Below are 21,757 nucleotides of genomic sequence, written 5' to 3'. Positions count from 1 at the left end.
TTTTTGTGTTTTTTCATAGTACATTGAATAAAAAAAATCCTTTTAAATATGACATGAGAACAAATGTATCGTTTAAGAGGGATATTGAATAAAATCGTATAATAGAAATAGTACACCCCCTTAGTCACGTACGGGACGGAGCGATGTAATCAAACAATGCTCTCTTTTACTTCAAGTGAACTGAAAGGAAAAGTGGCACTTGGCCAAATATAACGCCACCTGCTGTCTTTGTACACTGTATTAATGATAGCTCTAATCCTTAATAGGTACTCGTTGTGAAAGGGTTAAATAACAAGTTCTTTTGTTTCCATTATTTGTGGCACATTTTGCTAACACGTTTAATTTTCTAGGATATTATTACTACGATAAGTAAATTGATGTAAATGATAGTATGAAGTAGTCATATATACATAAAATTACTATCGAATAGAAGTTAATTTCTTTCAAAACATACACACCAGTGGTTTGCCTTTGTTTCTTATGTACATTAAGGTTTTCGTTAGGTTCATAAAATAACAATCGTTTGATGTTTTCCACGGTCTTAATATAAATTAGCAATGTTTGAATAACTTAATGAACAATTATCTCTACCATCTTCAGTTTGAAAATAATTCCCACCGACGATTTGCTTTATTAAAGAAAGTTATGCGTAAGTAATATTTTAAGGTTAAAAATTAATACACGATTTTTGTATTTTAAATACCAAAAAATATTAAAAAAAGTTACACATAAAAAATGGACAAAAGATTAGTGACTGCTTTATGCCCAAATAATCATGTATTTTTTTAAACAGTTATCAGCAATAATAATTTTTAATATAAATAATTTGTGAATAATTACGCACACGAGACTTTTCAAGTTAATTATTTACTAAAATATTATCTTTTACTATAATAACTATATAGATAAAAGGTAAAATGCATCTAGTATCAGCAACAAAAAAACAAAAGAAACGAAATGTTTGCCAACATGAGTACCGTTAAAACGTTAAACATTTGACTCAAGTCGGTACGCTTTTAGTGGCGAGTAGATTTCGTGCTATATGTATTACAGTAGCCAATTGTACGGTCGATTTCCATCGCCCCTTGTGTAGCAAAGGGCGGACAGTAGATGCAAGGGCGCCGCGACCTTGCCCCCAGGACGGGGAGAAGTCTAGAGGTCGGAGTGCGTGCCTACCTTCGATGCGTCCCTTCCACGGCCATTGTTTGCTATTGGATATGATAAAGGCGATTATTATCAACCTTTTGTCTCGACTTCAAATCTAGCATGGCCTTAAAAAGTTTAGAAGTGACCCCTTGTCGGATTCAGATGTCAAGGTCGGGGATAACGATAACATTACGAGTCTACGATTTTATGATAAATGCAGACATCTCAAAATGATTATTATATTTTACATGCCATCTTGTTTTGAGGTTTCAATGGATTTTAAATAAATTGCTAATGTAACGAAATAAAATATATCAACCGATATTAAAATATAAATTCGTCTTGCATTAATTCTTGTTGAAATTGAAATTTTTCGTTTTTAATAGAATTAGTAATTAGTAAGGTATCAGAGAGCTGCGTGGAAAAGTTTGAGGGTTAATTAAATTATATTTCCAGTTTTCGTCTAAAACTTGAAATGGGATAAATTCTATCGTTGGTAATTGAATTTAAATTGAAACGTGAACATTTTTCATGTGAATAAAACATGTATATTACTAATACGAGTGTTTTTTACAACACTCAGTTTAATTTTTAATAACACGAGAAAGCTATCAGTCTTAAACGATCTAGTTTTAGTGACGGATGAAACCCGTGCAAAACCTGAGCGAATTAAAGACATAATAATATGTTTTGTACAGATATTTTAGCAGTGGAAACTCACCGTCAGTCAAATAACATCTTGCTAGTTACATCGTCAGTATGATCGAAGTTGGAATGATAATAAAAGCCCGCTACACACTTTCAGGCAGTTCAAGTTTTGTACAGTACAGTTTGATTGTTGAGTTAAAACTGACGGTGTGTAGCGGCCTTAACAATGTACAAACTTCGTTAGGGTTACGATTTTACTAAATCAATTGAAATTGTCGCTTCGATATTAAAATAAGAATCAACTAAAGAACACAGTGTTGCTTGTTCAATGAGGTAATATCAAGTGATTGACTTGAGTTTACATTAAGTTAATATTTAAACAAAACGCGTATTTTGCGGTCGTGATAAAGAATATGAAAATGATCATAAATAAAGGATCAAATAACCTTTTTGTTAAAGTTAGATTTATTTGATTTGAGAAGATAATTATATTCTCGATGGAATATAAAAATAACACATTTTTTATCTTACAAAATATTGTTGCAATGTTTTGAAGCATTTTATAATGTTTTTTTTTTGTTATTTAAATATTCAAATTTGCTTTTGATCTTATATCTTCTAAATTTTATTTCCATTATTGAACCATGGGAGCGTCGGTGGCTCAGGGGTTAAGCACTTGACTTGCAATCTGCAGGTCCTGGGTTCGAATCCCGCCATTTGCCAAAGTGTTTTTCGATTTTCGATTTACATATGTACATTTATCCGACGTTCTAACGGCGAAGGAAAACATCGTGATGCAACCTGCACATATCTGCGAATAAATTCAATTATATGTATGAAGTCAACCCGCACTGGGCTAGCGAGGTTGACTATGGCCTAGTCACCCCTTAACTTGGGGTAGGTTCCAAACCCCTCAGTGGGGACGTATAGTGAGCTGATGATGATATTGAACCTTTAGATGCTTATCTTTACAACTTGATATAAGATTGAAGATGGAAGAATGTATGTTTTGTTATTTAAATAAATACTTTTTTTTATCACCGTTAGTTATACTATATGTTGTGTTCAGATATGTCTTATCACAAGAATGTTATCAGCTTCCGTATTTATTTGCGTTAATAATAAAATTATGTCGTGCAATATTTTGTAGGGTGTTTGTAATATGTAAACTAGTGCTTAGAAGTCTGCTTTATCATTTAAGTACTGATAACTTAGTGAAGTGGAAAACAAAACAAGTGGTTTTGATAAAATTTTATCTAATCGTGATAAATGGTTTATGTAATAACTAGTTACTGGAATCGATGGACGTTTTGTGTTTTAAGTCTGTAGTATTTTACTAATATTATGAATGCGAATGTTTAAATCAGGGATCCCCAAACTATTTTGGACAAGTGATCCCCTTTTCCAAAATGAACCGTTTCCACAGACCCTCATGGCCAAATTATCTACTTTTAATATCAATTATTGTTATTATTATTATTTTTCATTCTGACTTAGGTCAATCGAAGAAGACAGATTGAGAATTAGCAATGCTTTAAGTTCGATATCGACTCCATTGGGAATCCCTGGTTTAGATGAATGGACGGTTGGAAGCGATTTTGACATATCACTTAAGTAAATACGTACTAAATCTGAGTACTACTCTGTTAAATTTCTAAGACGTATAGTGGAGTAGTAAATTGGAAGACTTATTCAACCATTTTACTAACAGAAAACTTTTGTTATTGATCTTTGTTATCATTTTGTTACAGAACGATGAAACTCCATTCAACTAAGTTATAAAAGAACATTTAAAACTTTGATAAAATAGACACGACTAATGAACTCGGCCAACTCTGGCGCTTCTAATGGTATCTCATTATAACAAACACTCAACTCTTATTACGTCTCACATTCGAGATTAGTGGCCGGTTTCCAAGCCAAAGCAATTTGAATGGTAGAAAATTTGTGTCGCGTTTCGTGCATCGGTCTTATAGATCTGTTTTTAATGACGTACCCAAGAATGCGACGCGATCTCCAGATTTATAGACGATACACAAACGAGGCTGAATAGGCGTTAGCGTCGCGGACTTTGTAGCCCGACTCGTAGTTTATAGCGCCGTAAAGTAAGCTTGTGCCGCGTAAGCGTATAACTTGTCGTTATCTTACAATTCCGGTATCGTTGCTGGCAATTCTACAAAAAGGGGCGCGTTTTTACTTAGTGTAACAAAGCATATTCTGTTTTGAACTTGGATGGATGGATGGATGTTTGTTACGAGTGGTTCCAGAACGGCTGCATGGATCTTGATGAAGTTTGGTATAAATAAACAGTCTGAAGAACACAGAGGCTATTAAGTTTTTTTTTTAATTCCTCGCGGACGGAGTTGCGGGCGACAGCTAGTATACAAATACATTTAAAATATTTGAGTTCACATATAAATAAAATGAAATACTTGATCGTGTTTTCCATTCATATTTCGTAGCTTGGAACTACCATTTTGCTTTCATACGTTTTTACAAAATGACATTTGAATACTTTCAGAGTTAAAAAGAAAACTCTGCCATGTCGTTGCCTTAAGCTGTTTTCTTTTCACATTTCTATTTACGCGTACCTTAACCCTTTGAGTGCGTTGAAATGTCGCGTGCCTCTTAATTCAATGGTATTAAATGTAAGGGAATCGTTGTACATGGTGACTGTCACTACAGCGAGGCACCGACAAGTTTATACTGCGTCGACCATGTTAAATTGTTTTGTCGCCTCTTGTGATTGGATTTACCTTTCCCTTTTAAGTGTCAATTAAAAGATTACGTTGTGAATATCAGTGGTAGTAATAACTGTCTTTATTTTTATTCAAACAAGAAAAACTTTGTCTAGTATTTAAAAACTTTAAGAATTTAATCACAAAAAAACCTAATATTTTCTGCGATTATTTGCACGATTGTCAGTTTTTAAACATTTAATATTTTCATTAGCATAATTTAAATGATTTCCTGGCCTCGATTTCTATTTAAAAGTGAAATGTGCATACTTATCTTAATTTCGTATCCAACTGAACGAAGTAATTAATATCTTTGTTACTTTAGGCAGTGGGAACGGCGCCTTACTTTGAATAAAGGAAGCATGGCGTAAACGCTTAGCGTTCAGTGAAAGTGCCGGCTTAGAGCGGCGGCGCCAATCAAAATCGCATTAGGCCACCGACGCGAGCGCGCAATAGTGACGTGAAGCGCTTATTGTTATCGATGTTTTGGGTTACTTTATAAGTCATTCCTTTTATTGACACGTTGTATCATTAATATTCATTTTAATGTAGAATTGATTAGTTGGAATAGACGGAGAGTAATTATAAATAAAAAAGGTCTGCCAGAAATAGTAAAAATATTAGAGACCGCTTCTTAACCTTCTGTATTTTTCTTTGCTTTACCTATATATAGGTAAAGCTATAAATAAAATAAATGAAAACGAAAACGTCTTATAAGACGTTTTCGTTTTCCTTAGTGTAAAGAGAAAATAAAACAAAAACTGAGTTTCTTCTTATTGTAATAAAAGAAACGACATTTAATGTTATTATTTTAAATTCAAAACTAAACCAAAAAATGCTTTTTATACTTTGCATTGACAGTTGTTTCTAATATTTCTACAGACTAAATACTGATGTTAGAATGGCTAAAATCCCACAGATAATATAAACATTTTAAAGATAATTACATTTCTCTTTACACCTTTATACAAAATATTTTAATCTGAAAATTCTTAATCACTCATAAATAAATTGATTTCTAAGAAAATTCAAAAATACTATAACACTAAAGTATCCTGCAGTATATTTTAGTGATATCTATAGTATGTGTTGAAGATAATTGTTAGACTTAAATTCAATCGACATAATTCCGTTTCTTTGTCTCATGTCATACATGCGTATAATCTTATCAATGTTTTTTAACTAGAGTATGAGCTCAATCCATATTAACTATATTATTTGACGTAAACCAATTTCTAGTTCCGCTAGTCTTAATGTTATCAATAAAATTTCATGCTAGCATACTCCTACCATGGAGTACCAACTTCTCGAAACGCGCGGGGGAAAAAAATGGAAAGCGTAAGTCGATAATTGTGTTAAAAAAGTTGCAAACAACGAAACGAGTTTTTAATAATTTTTGGATCGTCTTTTTACCACTTTTGCGGTCGGAAGCTTGAAATTTGTCAAAATATTTGCTTTTCCTTGCTACTTCGAAAACTAATAAAGTAAACTCGTAAACTTTGTTTTTTTTACTCTCGAGATGTAGTTAGCTATTTTCACTTTTTATTAGGATGAGCAGAGTTGACACTTAATTGTTTGTGGTTTTATTTTCTAAACAAGCTTTGCTAAACAAATATGTTTGATGTTTACAGCAAGCTTACACTCTACTATGTAGCAACTTTTTCACTTTCACTTCAGACATATAGGTTTACACTTGACAGTAAACTAAGTAGTGTTTATGTAACGCGTTAAACTATAAAGAATGTCACTCATATTAGAATGTGCTCATAATGTACAGCTGGAAAAAACTATAATCTTACTAGCAGTCGCTCGCGACTCCGTTTGCGCGCAGTTAAAAAAAACTTAATAGGGGTATGAAAAATAGATAATAGCCGATTCTCAGACCTACTGAATACGCATATAAAATTTGGTAAAGCCGTTTCGGAAGAGTACGGTAACTAATATTGTGACATGGAAATTTAATATAATAGATTAGGTGAAAGGTCGCATTGGTATCGGTTCAAGTAAAAATGTTTTCTAACTATGTTATCCGGATATTTCTAAAACTAGAAAAGGTCAAAATATTATAAAATTTATTAGAAGATTTTCACCTTATGGATTACGACGTATAAATGCCGATAAAAAAATAGTTGCTTATATGTTTCAAAGTGCCATAGGAGTTAACGAAGGACGCAAAGAAGAAAAAATAAACAAAGAATTCCTAATGGTATTCGAATTGTTTAAAAGAGTGCAAACCCAAAATACGGGTAGTTTATTACAGCCACGTATGTAAACAAAATATACATGATAACGTCTTTAATGAGATGTGGGAGATGATATCTTTTATTCGGTACCAAAAGGAAGACATCTTACAAACTTCTGCGAGGTCGGAAACCTTTTTGCCAGATGGAATATGAATCGTCGTATGGACCACTGCCAGGATAGTACACGGAAAACATTGGCGGTGTGACAGGTCGTAAAAGCTGTCGACGTGATAGCGAATCTAAAACAAAAAAAGCGAACTTAAGTGCATCTTTTTGAAGTTTTGCCAAGAAAATTGAATGAAACGAGAACTGGAGAAAGGCGGAACTTCTTAACAGTAACGAGATATGTTAATGGAATAAATTGTTCAAATCTTTTTAATTTCTTTAAATTTATGTCAATGCAATAGCTAAAATAGGTGCTTTTAGAAGTCCTATATTGTGACCTTTAGTGTTAAGAGATAATTTAACCTCGATTATTGACAGTTTTATAAGTCGCCATTGTTCACAATTTCGTAAAAATGTCGTGATTGAATAATGTCTAAAATATGTGAGTAAACTATAAAAAAGCAAGTCAAAATGGAACAAAAACACAACGAGCTGTAATTGCCTCGATCTTCTTTCCCCAATGACAAAGAAACTAATATTTGTGTGCTCCGAATTGTAAATTAGTAGGTCGTCGATTCGTTCTGCCTAAATTGATCAGTTTTCTTATTTTTATAAATTCATTGTGCATCTTCCCTCTTAATAGGTCAAATGATTAAATTAAGTGGTATTTTCATGGCTGTTTATTAACCAACAAAAATTGGTAAACTTTTTTATCGGGTACCACCCACACCATCTTGATGGCTGGCGTTCCTCAACGGTGCGATTTTGGAGGAATTTCCAGCTTGCACATTGCACAGAAGCGTTGTGGAATGTTGTCTGCAGTGTATGCAAACTAGTACGACTTAGGGCTTTTTAAATGACAATGACAATGCAGTGTTGCGGATGTCCATGGGTGTCAAACATTACCTCGATGTTCCCTCGGCTCGTTTGCCCCCTTCTCTTATAAAAAAAGAAAAAAAGAAACTTGTTACAAGCAAACAGTATCTTAAAAAAGTTCCAATTGTTTAACCTAGCTAGGCTAAATTAAATTGTCCGTTTATGTTAGGTTGCTACAGATATAAAACTAAGAAAGCAAATGCTGCATAAAATAACCGCAAAGTGAAATCACCGATCATAAATCATAGAACGGTAGTAATGATTGTGTTCGGGCGGATGTTGACGTAACATTGGTGTTTATGTAACATCTAGCCCATAACCCTCTGGTGTTACTTTCACCCAGCCGTGGGCAGTCAGCGGGCCCGTAGCCTTCGTAGCAATGAACCGCTTTGAACCGGTGAGAGCGAGAGTGGATTATTTTGTAGCGCGCGCGATTATATCTATGTGAAACTATATCTTTATATTTCTCTATTGTTACATTGATGCAAAAGCAATAGAAAAATCTTAGACTACGAAGGTGATTTGAACATGACTATGTGTTTTCACAGTAAATAAAATGTCTTTTTTTTTATTCATATAGAAGCTAAATGCATCAAAATCCAACTTGGCATTATCCGCTGCGGTACAACTTTATCAATAAAATTTTATGTTTACAAATGGTGTAGGCTTTATCTCTTATCAACTGATAAAGTTAAAATTTGTCAGTAACCAAAATATTTTTGTTGATTTTATATATTTCTATGGGACTGTTATTAGGTCAGTAAAATAAATTAGATTCTTGATATTATTGGTTACAGTGTTAATAAATGCCGCCGTTAATGAAGGTACCAACAGTAAAAATAATTCAAGACCATTTTACCGTTGCGCCCACGTGTTCTAAGTTGAAATAAATAAATTAAACAAAGTACCGTTAGTACAATACGCAGTTGTCTTGTTTGTGCCAAATTACGCTCGATCGATTACGAGAATGTCCCACATTTGACTTGTTAACGTGAACCACACTGACCCGGTGACATTCTAATAATTAATGTTTCTTCCGGTTCTTCTTGAAGTAATGATTAACTGAAAAAGATGTTCGTAATTGTGTTTTAATTATAATTTTGTATCATAAAGTGTTTAATTTAAGGGACACAGTTTATGTCCATGTAGTGTTTGAATGTCCATTGTTTTACGTCACTATCATTTTCTTTGTATCCCTAAAAACAACAAGGATAGGTTTTTACAAAAAAAAATCGAATTCTTTTTTTTTATAACTTTCCAAAGATGTAGTTCTGTGGTCGCCTTGTCATTTATATTTTCGATAAATAAGGTTTATAACATAAAATTTAACTTCAGTGAAAATCGACGGTTATAAAATAAATTTATCATTTTATTACTATGGAAAGTTAAGACATTAAATTCAATCTAAAAACGATTGTGACACAATTTCCCTTAAACCATAAAATTGTGTTATGCAACATGAATTAAATGAGTCGGTCAGCGAAATGGCAACAGCGAGTTAAGTGTTCAAGTATTATTTATTCACGGCCCGATGTCAGATCCGAAACGGACTTTCGATAAGAATGTTTTCTCGCGATGAAAGTTACATCGGTTAACACATGCGCAATTATGAATATGCTAAATGAACACGTATACATGAAACATGTTATATTTATATACATAGAGTGAGTTTAACGTTCGAGAGAGAGACTCGTGAGTCAGGCTTCACTTTCACCCGCGCCTGTAGGCGGAAGCCTCCGCCATATGGGGGTAGTCGATGATCAAGATCAAGATAAATGTCGTAAACACTTTCAATTATTAATAACTTTCTGAACTCAACGTGCATTGAAATGCATGTTAAAATCTTACTAATAATGCATGCTTATTTGAAGGCATCTTCATAACGGTTCAACGGATCGCGATGGAATTTGGCAAGAATGTAGAACATAGTCTGGAAGAACATAAAGGCTACGAATTACGATCTTTTTTAATTCCGCGCGGACGGAGTCGCGGGCGACAGCTAGTAACAATTGTTTTTTTCATGTTTTTCAACGTCTTATTATATTTGACACATTTTTATTTGTTGTTATTTAAACGTATCTCATATGTATTGATTGTACAAATTTGTTTGCTTATTTACGAATGCATCAGCATAGGAAGTTTGGCAATACCTCGAATAATTAATCGTTCAATAACAATGCATCTTGCAACATCTAGAAGTTAGTAATTATCGAAATATTATCATTGCTTACAAAATTACTTTATCTAATATATAAAATTCTCGTGTTACAGTTTTCGTCACCGTACTCCTCCAAAACGGCTTGACCGATTTTGATGAAATTTTTTGTGCTTATCCGGTATCTATGAGAATCTGGCCGATTCACATCTATTTTTCATACCCCTTCCCATTTTTTAACTGCGCGCGGACGGAGTCGCGGGCGACAGCTAGTTGTATATAGTTTTAATATTGTTTTATGTGTTTTGTCTATTACGCAATGAAAGTTCGTAATCTTTTGTATTTGGAGATTTATTATTTTCGTTGATACACTTGTGATCTTATAAGCTATAAACTAAAAAATAAAGCCAGTTGTTTCGGAAGAGGTTTACAGAGCAATAAATGTGAATGTTTTACAACGTCTCGCTTAGAAATACCATAAAAGCTCACGGAAGCGTTATTTTTGAGGCTATTATGTTTCCGTGCATGTTATATAAATTCTTGACGGTCTATTAATGACAATAATTCTTTATATTTCCAGGTAAGTTTCTTAAATTTTACCGACGAGATTACGAGGCCTCGGTGGTGAGTAAGCATTACACATGGTTTATTGTTGAATTGGATTCTATTTGGATTCTTTTATTTGAAAAATACATTTAATTTTCTTAATTCTAACTTATAAAAATTGTTTTAAATAGAGAAAAGTGAATACAGTTTTCGACTTCTTACGTAGCCGTTACATGTGTTGTTATCGGAAATTCAACGAATGAAAAAGAGCGCGTTATCGACTTGAAATGTGTAAAACAAGGCGGCGGCGTTTTGTTTTTAGAGCTGCGGAAAGGTAAACAACGGTTTAATTGTTAAGCGATTAGGGCGGTGAAGCTTTGCGGTGCAACGACGCCGGCGACAGCGACAGTCGCGCGAGCGAGCGGTTTCGAGCGACGCCGCTCCCACCCGCCGTTTACGGCCGCAGCCCGCGCTCATTCACTTCAGTCCTCCGCTGTCTGCCGCGGCGAACGCACGTGTACTCGGCGCGCCTCCGATGTTAGTCCACGATTACGAAATATATACGCGACTCGGACTTTTACTGTGACAGTGAAGCGACCGCATTCGAATATGGGTTAAACGGCTCGCGCTACGCCATGAGTCCGGGCGAGCGCGCCGCCCCCGGGCGCCGCGAACCCGCTCGCCCTCAGTACGCGGCCACGGCACCGGGTTTCCCGCCACAGTACTATCCGCCCTATGGCGTGCCCCATCCAAACGCGTGGCTGGGCGCACCCCTCATATCCATGGCAGGGCGCACGCCGCCGTCGCGCTGCACACCTGTGTCCAAGCTGGCGATGCACGCACAAGGCGCCCCTCTCATCATACAGAACAGACACGATCGAAGAAAATATACCACAGTACCGGAGCAGCGCAACCACCGCCCTTCTGGGCATACGGACCATATTACCAGGGACAGATGCGAAACACTCGACAACAGACAACGCAACCAGCAACAACAGACGCGATCCGTCCGCAGCGGACGCAACAACAATACGGATGCAGTCAGTGTCGCCAGCGACGAAAGTTCCGGCTCTACCAACTCTGAAACCATGTTGCCTAGGATTATAAAACCTCGGAAACGTCGCAAAAAAGATAGAAAACCTAATAACATTGCGCCGCACGATATGGCGACGGTCCCATTAGACATTGGTGATGTTGGACACTGTGCAGTGAGCAGCATGTCTCCAGGCTCGCATGGCTTGTACGAGGAATCATACTGTCGAGATATCTCAATGCAATATCGTTTAGATGTCAAGGTGTTGGAATACTCCGAACCAGCGCCCGAGACGTATCGCGTCTCAGCATTAGGAGAAGCCTTAGAAGCTACCCGTTTCGGTCTTGTAGAGGCAGCTTCGCCTTCCGAATCTGCAGTAAGTTCATGTCAGTGTCGGTATTGTGATCCCGTAGGTCAGATCTGGGATGCCGACTCGATTGCGGATTTGTTAGATGAAAATTCGAGTGGTGATTTTGCGCCCACGAAATTGGAAGATTCGATGAAAGTCGTTGGACCTCTCGGAAGACGCGGCGCAGATACTATTCTACGTCGTAGTTGGAGCGACCCCTCTTCCCGTGCTCCAGAAAGGCGCGATGCATCCACTGGAGATCTCCTTACATCGTCTAATCTGTACTCTTTATTCCCACCTTCGAGACGAGCGAGCTCCCCTGAATCACGGTCTCCGTTAGCATTGGAGATCTCCTCGGAGATCGTAACGTCACTGAATGGCCAGCGCGATTTGGAAATCAAATTGTTTTCGACCTCGCCCCCGGCCACGAACTCCGACCGGCGCTCCTTCTTCGATGATAAAAGTGAAAGTGATGTGAACAGTTGTAGAATTGCGGGCTACGAATTTAAACATAGCAGTGCAGTGGACAGTGAGAGAGCCGTGTCCAGTGTTCGCGCCAGCGAGGGGAGGAACGACACTGAGGACATCGGGTCCCCGCGTAATATTTGTGATTTAGCCATAGTTACTGCCTGAGGCGCTTGTGATCGATTATGTAAAGTGTTAGCGCCGACACTCGGTCGACGCTCGCTATTTGAGCTGGACTCAAATTGTCACAGCGAGGCATGCACGGAGCGTCTCACGCGACACAAACTGAGATCTCCGTATCGGTTTCCTGTAGATTCTATAATTAATTTATTATTAACAATAGCTTATGGAACTGGCTTTGGGGCTTTATCTGGAGTTGTTTTAGGAATGTAACGATTCGCCGTTAGGATGTTATTACGCCTTCTGTTTATCACGAGTTTATTGTATCGTATATGTTTTTTTTTATTGAATGATACGCGACACATGTATATATACATGTAGTGTACTTAGTGCGAGGTTAGATTTCCGCGAATTGTAGCGGTCGGCGCAGTAGCCTAACTGGCAGTTTGCAATTAACGTTTCACACTAGTGACACGGTTACGCGGCTCCATGGCGCTCGGTGCTGCGGCACGGCGCTTTCCTCGTCGCGCTTCGTTCCGGCTGCCGCTTCTTACACCGGTTCTCACCACCGATCACTTTTATTTCGTTCCGAGTAATTGTTGGCTCACTTTACACCCATAAGGCCGACGAGGGCGACGTAGACGGTCGAACGACGACCGGACTTCGATCGCACATCGTCGGCCACTGGACCAGTAGACCGGGTTGCGAGCCACGCGTCCGCAATACATAATGTCTTTTAAGCTACATCACTCAACTGTGTGCATTTATTCAATCATCGCAAAAGTCCCTGGGTTTGTTTTATTAAAAACTTTTAATAATAGTAGACTTTAACTTTTTATAATAGTAGAAATCTAAAGTGTTTGCGTCCGATGCTTAATAACACTCATTCAATGTCATTTATATCAATAAACGTGTCTTATCATATCGTTATCAATATGTTATGTGTAATTTATAATCTATCCATAATTCATCTGCGTTAGTGCATTCAACCGTACAGAAATACATATACATTAATTAAACACATTAATAAAGATCAAATAGAATGGTTTAAGTAATACGGAAATATACAAGTCAAAAGGTCGATCGTGTCAAATGATAATTAGACCTACTTAATGTAATAGATTTCTAGGTTGGTTTATTTAAAAGAATTATATCTGTCTCACTTTGTGTTTCTAAAATGATGTCATATAGCATTAGATACGGTACTTATGAAAATTTATTGAGTGTAATAAGCGTTTATAAATATGTTTGTGTCGGACAAACTACGCGCTTACCGCCTCAAATGATCGCAATTCCCTGTCGCAAGTCACGCGTCCTAGGAAAACAATGAACGTCATAATTATAGCCAGAGTACAAAGGCGCTATTAGCCCGATAATAGCTTAGAATCGTTTCATAGAAGGTGCAATACTGATAAAAAGCCGCGATAAGTTTTCCTTCCACTAGATTTATCTTTGTTTTTGTTAGGCCTCCGGCCGTTCACCTCACGGTGACATGCTCCAAAGTTCGCACTATATGCACAAATATTAGTTCAAATAATTTACGGCCATGGTTTAGTGTCTTGTTGAATACATTTTGTACGTATTTTAAAATGTAAAAGGCAAATGTTGCAGAGTTTTATGCAAAATACGGAGATAAAATGTAATAGGAAATGGTTTTTCATAACACTTTCACTGCATCGTGTCGTGGACAGTAGTTGTGTTGACATAGAGCGTATTCAGTACACGTCTATTACGAGCGCGATGGTGTTTCGTAAGGTATTGTAACTATAGTAACATGCGGCGAATCGACAATTTCCATTTTCGTTGTGCTTTCCTGTTCTATTCTTTCTTCAAGCGAGGGTCCAACTATGTGAGGGATGCCAGATAAAGCCCCATTATGTAGATAATGTGAATATTACTAAGTTATTCATGGATTTGTACATCCGTATACCGTTGCTATCGTTGGGTTTTACGCTCCATGGGCGGTTTAGTTCTACCTTTTTCGTTTTTTTCCTTGTGGTGTGCTTATATTGCTCGGCGCGTGCGTGGGACGTCATGATAAATTGGTGTTGTTTTATTTTTTCTTAACGCTAGGGCTCGACGTAGACGAGTTATTACAGTCTCTTATCTGCTAAAGTTTAACTAAATCGTAGTAGTGGTACCGCGTCGCACGCCTATCAAATATTTTCCTATCGGTCTACAAATAACCGGTCAAATAGCTGTGTGACGGCTGTACCGAGCGACGCCTAATTTATTATTTTATCTAAATGTACATGGAAAGCTTTTTTATAGCTGAGATAAGCTCCGGACCAATGTCGTCCGCTTCGGTGACTTGGGTAATTTTGAATATTTAGCCGTTAAGAGATGTAAATTGAATCTTAAATCGATAAGGCTTTCGTCATTTCGTGTCCCTAGCTGTTTGGGGACTGTGTAAGGGGCGTGGCGCCATACGCAGTTGTAAGGCTCAACGATACACCAAAATACTATTGTAAACAAAATAGGCTATGTCTAACCTACAGAGTGAATGCATTTTATATATATAAAAATTAAATAGGTTTAATATTTTGTTTGTGTACGTCGTGAGGCACGAGTTACACGCTTGCACACTATTTTTGTATAATAAATATCATCATGTCCCGATAATTTTGTTGTTTTATTTAACTCTGTTTCTGGGAAAACACATTTATTTTACAGTAAAAATAAATGTATAACTGCTAAGATTCAAGTGATAATATGACTGTCTAAATGTCAAGATCCTAATACCACGTAAATATTTTATGGATACAGATTAAAATTATATCCCTAAAATTTTGTGTATCAAATTCATTTAAACCCAACTACTATTAAAAGAAGTAATCAGTTCCAGTCTTCTAGTGTGTTTATTAAAAATGTTTTGAAGTTACGAAAGTATACTTTGTGAACGAGGATATCCATTGTCGTTGAACAGCTGTTTGTTGCGTGTGCGCATTGTGAGATGTTTGTTTACGAAAGAACGTGTGCCCGATTGTGGACGGTACAGCGGATTAAAACTTGTTGGTAGACTAACTGTTTGTATTTTTGTGCTTCTACTGCTACTTCAAATTCAAGTTTGGAATCGATTTCACATTGTTTATAAATTATGAGATTTATGAAGCTGTTTATTGTATCGAGATATCGAATGAGGTCACGTGACCGGTGACCTTCAAACCGTGTTTTTCCACTGCCCATTTTTTTTTTTACAAAAACACATTGTTATCTCTGTTTTAATAAAGAGAATTAAAGACATGGCAAATACGTCTATCCGTAAGGACAAAGTCGAGCTTTTGTTTTTGTCTCGTTTTGTTTAACGATTTAGTAATTAAGTTATAGAATTTGCATACGAACCTTCCAATTTGAATCTATTTTTTTTAATACTTTATAATTTCTTGTAAATATTTGATCGATAAAATGTTACAAGGATCTTTTTCTACACATTTCTTTATTTTAACTTGCAATTTAAATAGTATTTTTGACTAAAAATCTAAATCCATTGTTAAAAAAACTGTGATGACTAGCTCTGTGTACCAACTTACCACATTTTTAAATGTCACAGTGAAACGCATGATGTTTTAAAAGTTTTATTTACAGAATATTTTACCTATTTCTTTATTCCTTATACCACCTCAACAATGAGGATTACAATTTAAAATGGATGTATTTAATGCTATTACGCATTCTGTAACAGTCAATCCGCCGCGTGAATAGATTGCATTAATGTATATTTTATATGCACTTCATACCACGATTCGATAAATTGATAACTAACAGCGTTTCCTTCTCATGCATTCCTATTAATAAGTAAATAGCCTCGACGGCTTCGATTAATTTGAAATTTCTTTCATTAAAGGTTATTCTATGAGATTTTTTATTTTTTTTATATTGAAAAAGTTAGCGCTTGACCACGATCTCAAACGATGAGATGAAGATGTGGTCTAAAGAATTATAGATTAGTGATTATAGTAAAATTTTACTTGTCAACATGTAATAAAGTATTAAAAGGTCAAGGTCTTGAATAAACGAAATACATTTTATTAGTAAAAAATTTACTAACACTTATCGTTGGTTTTTGAGACCAACCCTGTATTAAACATATATGTCATATCTGTTTGACTATAATATGTTTCATACAGGGATTTTGGTCTCAGAAACCAACGGTAAGTCAGTTAATAGCAACCAAAGGAGCCTGGAGAGGTATACAATCTGTAAGAGAAATTTACACTGAGGTGTTGCTAAAGTTACGTGTGGCATTAATATCAATTAACTTCGATATTAAAATCGATTATAACTAAATAGCTACATCACTCTCTTCATCGTAGATTATTAAAGATAACGAAGTGTTTATATATTATTAGTTTTATATTACTAGTTGACATTGTAAACAGTAATGTTGAGAGCGTGCAAGTTGTAAAGTATCTGTTAGTGTTATAAACGATGTCAGAGGCGTTTGAAGTCGAAGTGCAAAAGGATAAATAATGTTTTACGACACCATGAGGCGAGGAACAAAGAGTCGCTGCGCACGTGGCGGCTGACCTTGCGCCACAATGTAAATAATGTTATAACACCGCAGCTACTGTATACGCTTTTGTTTTCTTTTTTATACAATACCTTGTAGTTTATTTATTCTTATATACGAGGTCTTAATAGGGTTTGCAATGCGATGTATTGTCATAGATGTTATCTTTGGATATAAATATATTTTTTCATAGATTATTTGATTGTTGAAAGTCACGGCTTAAAATTTATTTGTGCGTTTTTACGCATTTCGATTTGTAAAAATTTCGGTTTTCGTTGAGTTCGTTTTTAGAAGCACTGGATATTTCTTTTCCTGGGGTACTAGCACGAAAATTTGCGAGAGAGTTTGTATTAGATTTGTACAGCGCAGGCGTAAAATACAACGACAAATCTTATAAAATGTTTGACAAATATTGTCGATGACATTTCGAATACTTGTAAGTTTTCGTGCTCGCCTCCCAATGTTTGAATTGAATAATAACAACGTGACCGTATACCCGAAATCCATTTGGCAATATTACAAATTTTAATTATAACGGTTTAATAAATGAACTTGAATATTCCATTAATAGGCAATTAATTAAAATCAATGATGAAATTCGCATTAATATCATGGACGCTTATGTTACTTAACGATGCCTAATATTACAGAAGAATATGCAATAAGTGGTCTGTGAAAAACTTCAGAATTCCGATCCATATTTTAGTCGTAATTTGTCGGGTAACCTTACTTGTCAAGGCCGCCTATTGATCTAGGCAATTTTTTATTTAAAGGTAAAAATATCTTATAAATACATATAGACATACATGACTATGTTTGCTTGTATGTTATTAAACGGATTAGTAATATTTATTTTTATTATATAGTTAGAAATTTACGAACGGTTTTGGCATGTTTGAAATGTATCGTGTGACATTCATATAGTAGTCGTTAGTGTAGTGCCCTAGGGCCAAAGGAAATGGGAATCCTTAATATCTTACCTCTAAGTTACAGACGTGAGTGCGAACGTATCGTGATATGTACGGGTGCGGCTTGCACTATCTAAAAGTGTCTAATGCAGCCGGGGTTAGTTTCTTGTCGACGGGAGGTGGGGTAGAAAGCCGGCTCGTTTCCGTCCGTAGGTTTCACCCGGCTTTCACTGAGAGACCACTCACATCCCGCTCCGCTGCGATCGACGCCTCGACCGCCGCACATTAATATTAGACTAGCGGGGAGATCGCTTGCAGGCACATCTCTTACGAAAATAATCTCTCTTCTTGCCTACCCATACTGTTATGCTAACAGCAATTAGCAGCTAATCGCTAGTTATCTAACATTTGGCTCAAACAAAACCAAATGCTAATACTAAATGGAAATAAAAAAAAAATGTTTGCCTTCAAACGGTGAGAGCAGGGTTTAAATGACTGAAGTTAACTTAAACTTAGAGTCACCGTTAGAGGAAATGGTCGTGAGAATATTTCATATTTTATATCCTCAAGGCGTGGGAGCAATAGCTTGAATCTCGAAGGTGACTTGTATTTTGTCGACGAATTTTGCGGACAACTGCAGTATTCTTGACCTTCGACGTCTCGTGTTTTTCGTCAAAACAATAACCCCCCCGATGCACATTTGTCACAGCTGAAAGCCATATTTTCGTTGTGCAGTGAGGACAAACGGCGGTCACTCCAATATTCTAATTTAAAACGTCTTACCCGCTGAGCGCGACTTGGGTCGACGTTCGATGCATGATCGTGCAAATTAATATGACGAAGGGTTAAAAAGAGACTACTCGTCCTTTTTGTGCGATTTGTATCGTCGTTTATTCGCACGTCATGCCAATATTAATGATTATTGTTGGAATTTATTTTTTAGTCATGTAAATTACGAGTTTAGACTCTAAAGTGTCGGAACAAGGACGTTATTGGATTAAATATGAACATTTTAATCGGATTACATTCCGCGGGCTAGTGAGATATTTTTATTCTGATAAAGATGTTGGAGCGCGGTGCAGTTGCATTGTTCGTAGGTGATTGGAACTTCGTAGTGGATTATTAACAGTTGTGCTAAGTCACCTAATGAAGTATTCAACGCTGAATGCAAGGACTAGTCAGGTCCGATCCAACCTGCTTAGGTTGAACAAATCATCAAGTCTTTTGTGGCCACATTATAAAATTATATATTCATCATTCTACAATTCACGATGCAATCGAAAGTTTTCTATCGCTTTTATATTTTCATTTTATATTATGTTATTTATTTTGTGTCCAAAACCAGTTCTTTTGTAATTTCAATAATGTATGGGTAAACGAAAACAAAAAAGGACATAGTTTCGAAGTGATAAATCATGAAAACCTCTTATGACGTTGACGACGTTTTAACGTATATTTTTTTTTGTATATTTTGTATTTCAGAAATAAGCCCACAGAAAAGAAAAGAAATTGATGAAATAAAGTAAAAAATTTGTGCATCTTAATGCCTCTTTCCCTAAATTAGCAGAAACTGTAAAAAAACTTAATTAAACGTATAAAAGGAAATAATTTTAATTCGTCACTTGTGCCAATAAAAAATAGATTTTTATTCACATCGTTAATTTATAATTCCCGTAACATTTAATTCGAATAAATTCCTAACTAAAACTATTGTATTGTAAAATTTGACCATATTTCAAATTGAGTCATCTCAGACAGTTAAGACTTTTTTACGGCTTTTATATCGATCGTTAAATGAAATTTTACTCACTATGGACCTTTAATGTATTTAAATCGACATTCCAATGTTGGACATAGGCGCTTTCTCGTGCAGAAATGAGACTAAAAAAACTAGTCTTCTAACAACACTCATAAATAAATTAATAGAATTAAAAAAAAATGTTTCATTTTTACTTTTATTATCTCCAAATATCTAAAAGATCGAATGTGTCAAACGTTAAAAATTATAATCCTGCGAGTTTCGATAATAAGGTATATTACGTAATAGTATTATACTAACAACATGCAATTGGAAATCGAACATGATATATTAATATAGAATGCATTATAAAACTAGGATTCAATTTTCTAGTTTTCCGCATTCAGTGCGACGATTTCATAATTTTCTCCGGATGGTTTCTATGGGCCCGAGCGCGATAGAGTCGCGGCGAGTCGAGCCGAGAGAAAGCCGATAGTATTGCGTTTCACGATGTTCTTGCACTTATGTCGTGTGGTCTAAGTGATGGGCGTTTGTGTGTAATTGAAATGATTACTATGCGTAGATTTTTTAAACGTAATGTTTAAATTAATTTGAATGGCATAAAAACTTTAGCGAATGTGATTTACTAGTAGAAAGGCACTTAATATTAGATACGAAAGACTGACAGCACACGCATGTTTTCATTGGAGTTCGTTACAAAATTTACCTTTGTCAGACTTGTTCAGGACAGTCTTCCAAACAGATTTTTAATCCATATCGTCGTCCTTCTATCGTCGCTTCCAAATTTTAGTCCCCTTTTCCTTCCCACCATATATAAGGAAAGGATGGGAAGGGAATCTGCAATTGAGTATGTCTCGGGCAGCAGTCACTTTGCAAATTGTCTGTACTAGAAATGCGATTTATTAATTTCTTCTGGCACTGAGTCTAAAACGTTAGTCGCTTACATCTTGTCCACGCGTCTTGCTTATGCGACACCGGTCGTACGGGCGTCGATACGAGAGCGGTGGGAAAGTTGCACCGTTGGTCTCGAGACTCGATTGATTCTTTCTGTTTTGGTGGCCCGCCCCCGTACTGTCCCAGCTCGCAAACTATTGCTACTCCATTCCGATAACTTAGGAATTTCACTAACACTTTGCAATTGTCGCGCCGCCTACCACTATCGCCACTGGCACTTTCTCTTCACCTATTAGGTGATAAAATCGTAGTCTGGAAACTTAATTATGAAAGCCAATTGTTTACTACGCATTAGAATCATTGCTTTTGTTTTAAATTGATTATCTTTGGTTAATCATGCTTTTCAACAAAGGATATAGTTATGTTCGCAAAGCAAGATTTATTGATGGCAGGGTACATACACGATAAGCAGATTAATTTTTGTTATTGAATAAACACGTGTATGAAGTTAGGAATTCTTCTATAATCATATAGTGTAACGTCCAAATTCAGTATGCTATTTGTGGTTGTTAAATAATAAGTTGGTATAGCAGGTCGGCAGGATGCGTTGGGACTAGGGACAGAAATAGACGTGTCGCATACCCTGACTCCTGAACATTAATCGAATGCGCGTGACAGTGAAGGGGCTACGGTCTCAATGCGTGATAATGCATCTCACGTGATGTTCACTTTACGATCTGAATGTGGCAGTTCGATTTTATCTTGAATAGCTTTTTCTATTTTTACTTTGTTTTGTGTTTCTATTTCTGTATTTGTTTTATCGTGTGCAGTTTGAATTAGAACTTTATTGTATTTATATTTATTAGATTTATTACCTTTCGTAGATTGTTAATATTAATTATTAAATTTTTCTACCAGTTTTCGCTAATATCTTATAATAACTATTTAAAAATATATAGTGTTTAAAAATAAATGTTTGTCCTTGCTTTTCCTACTAAACTTTTGTTGTCTTTTATTCACACATGTCTTTACTTTGACAAAAACTTGTTTCAATGTTACGTCCTTATTATTGTTTTCATCATGTGAATTATGTTTCTCACACAATACCCAACTTCCTTAACTGTTGGTTTCTGAGACTAAAAGCACTATGTAAAACATATCGTCATCCCTGTTATTACCTTTGACAAAACAGAGATAACTATATGTTTTAAAGGGGATTTTGTCTCAGAAACCCAAGGTAAGTAAACAAAGGTTAAATTATT

At 35.9% G+C, this 21,757-nt stretch overlaps 2 protein-coding genes across 3 annotated transcripts in view; both read left to right on the top strand.

Annotated features, from left to right (window-relative positions):
* The window catches only part of LOC106712867 (CCR4-NOT transcription complex subunit 6), a 164,125-nt gene that overhangs the window by 21,879 nt on the left and 120,489 nt on the right, over window positions 1-21,757 (top strand). The window lies entirely within an intron of this gene.
* Window positions 10,844-13,226, top strand: LOC106712868. Its single transcript, XM_014505531.2, has one exon. It carries the CDS (start codon window positions 11,093-11,095, stop codon window positions 12,470-12,472), a length of 1,380 nt encoding a protein of 459 aa, XP_014361017.2. The 5' UTR covers window positions 10,844-11,092; the 3' UTR covers window positions 12,473-13,226.

The sequence above is a fragment of the Papilio machaon genome, chromosome 9, assembly GCF_912999745.1.
Source record: "Papilio machaon chromosome 9, ilPapMach1.1, whole genome shotgun sequence".
In the NCBI taxonomy this organism is placed as follows: Eukaryota; Metazoa; Arthropoda; class Insecta; order Lepidoptera; family Papilionidae; genus Papilio; species Papilio machaon.
This window is presented reverse-complemented; position numbering and strand designations above follow the sequence as displayed.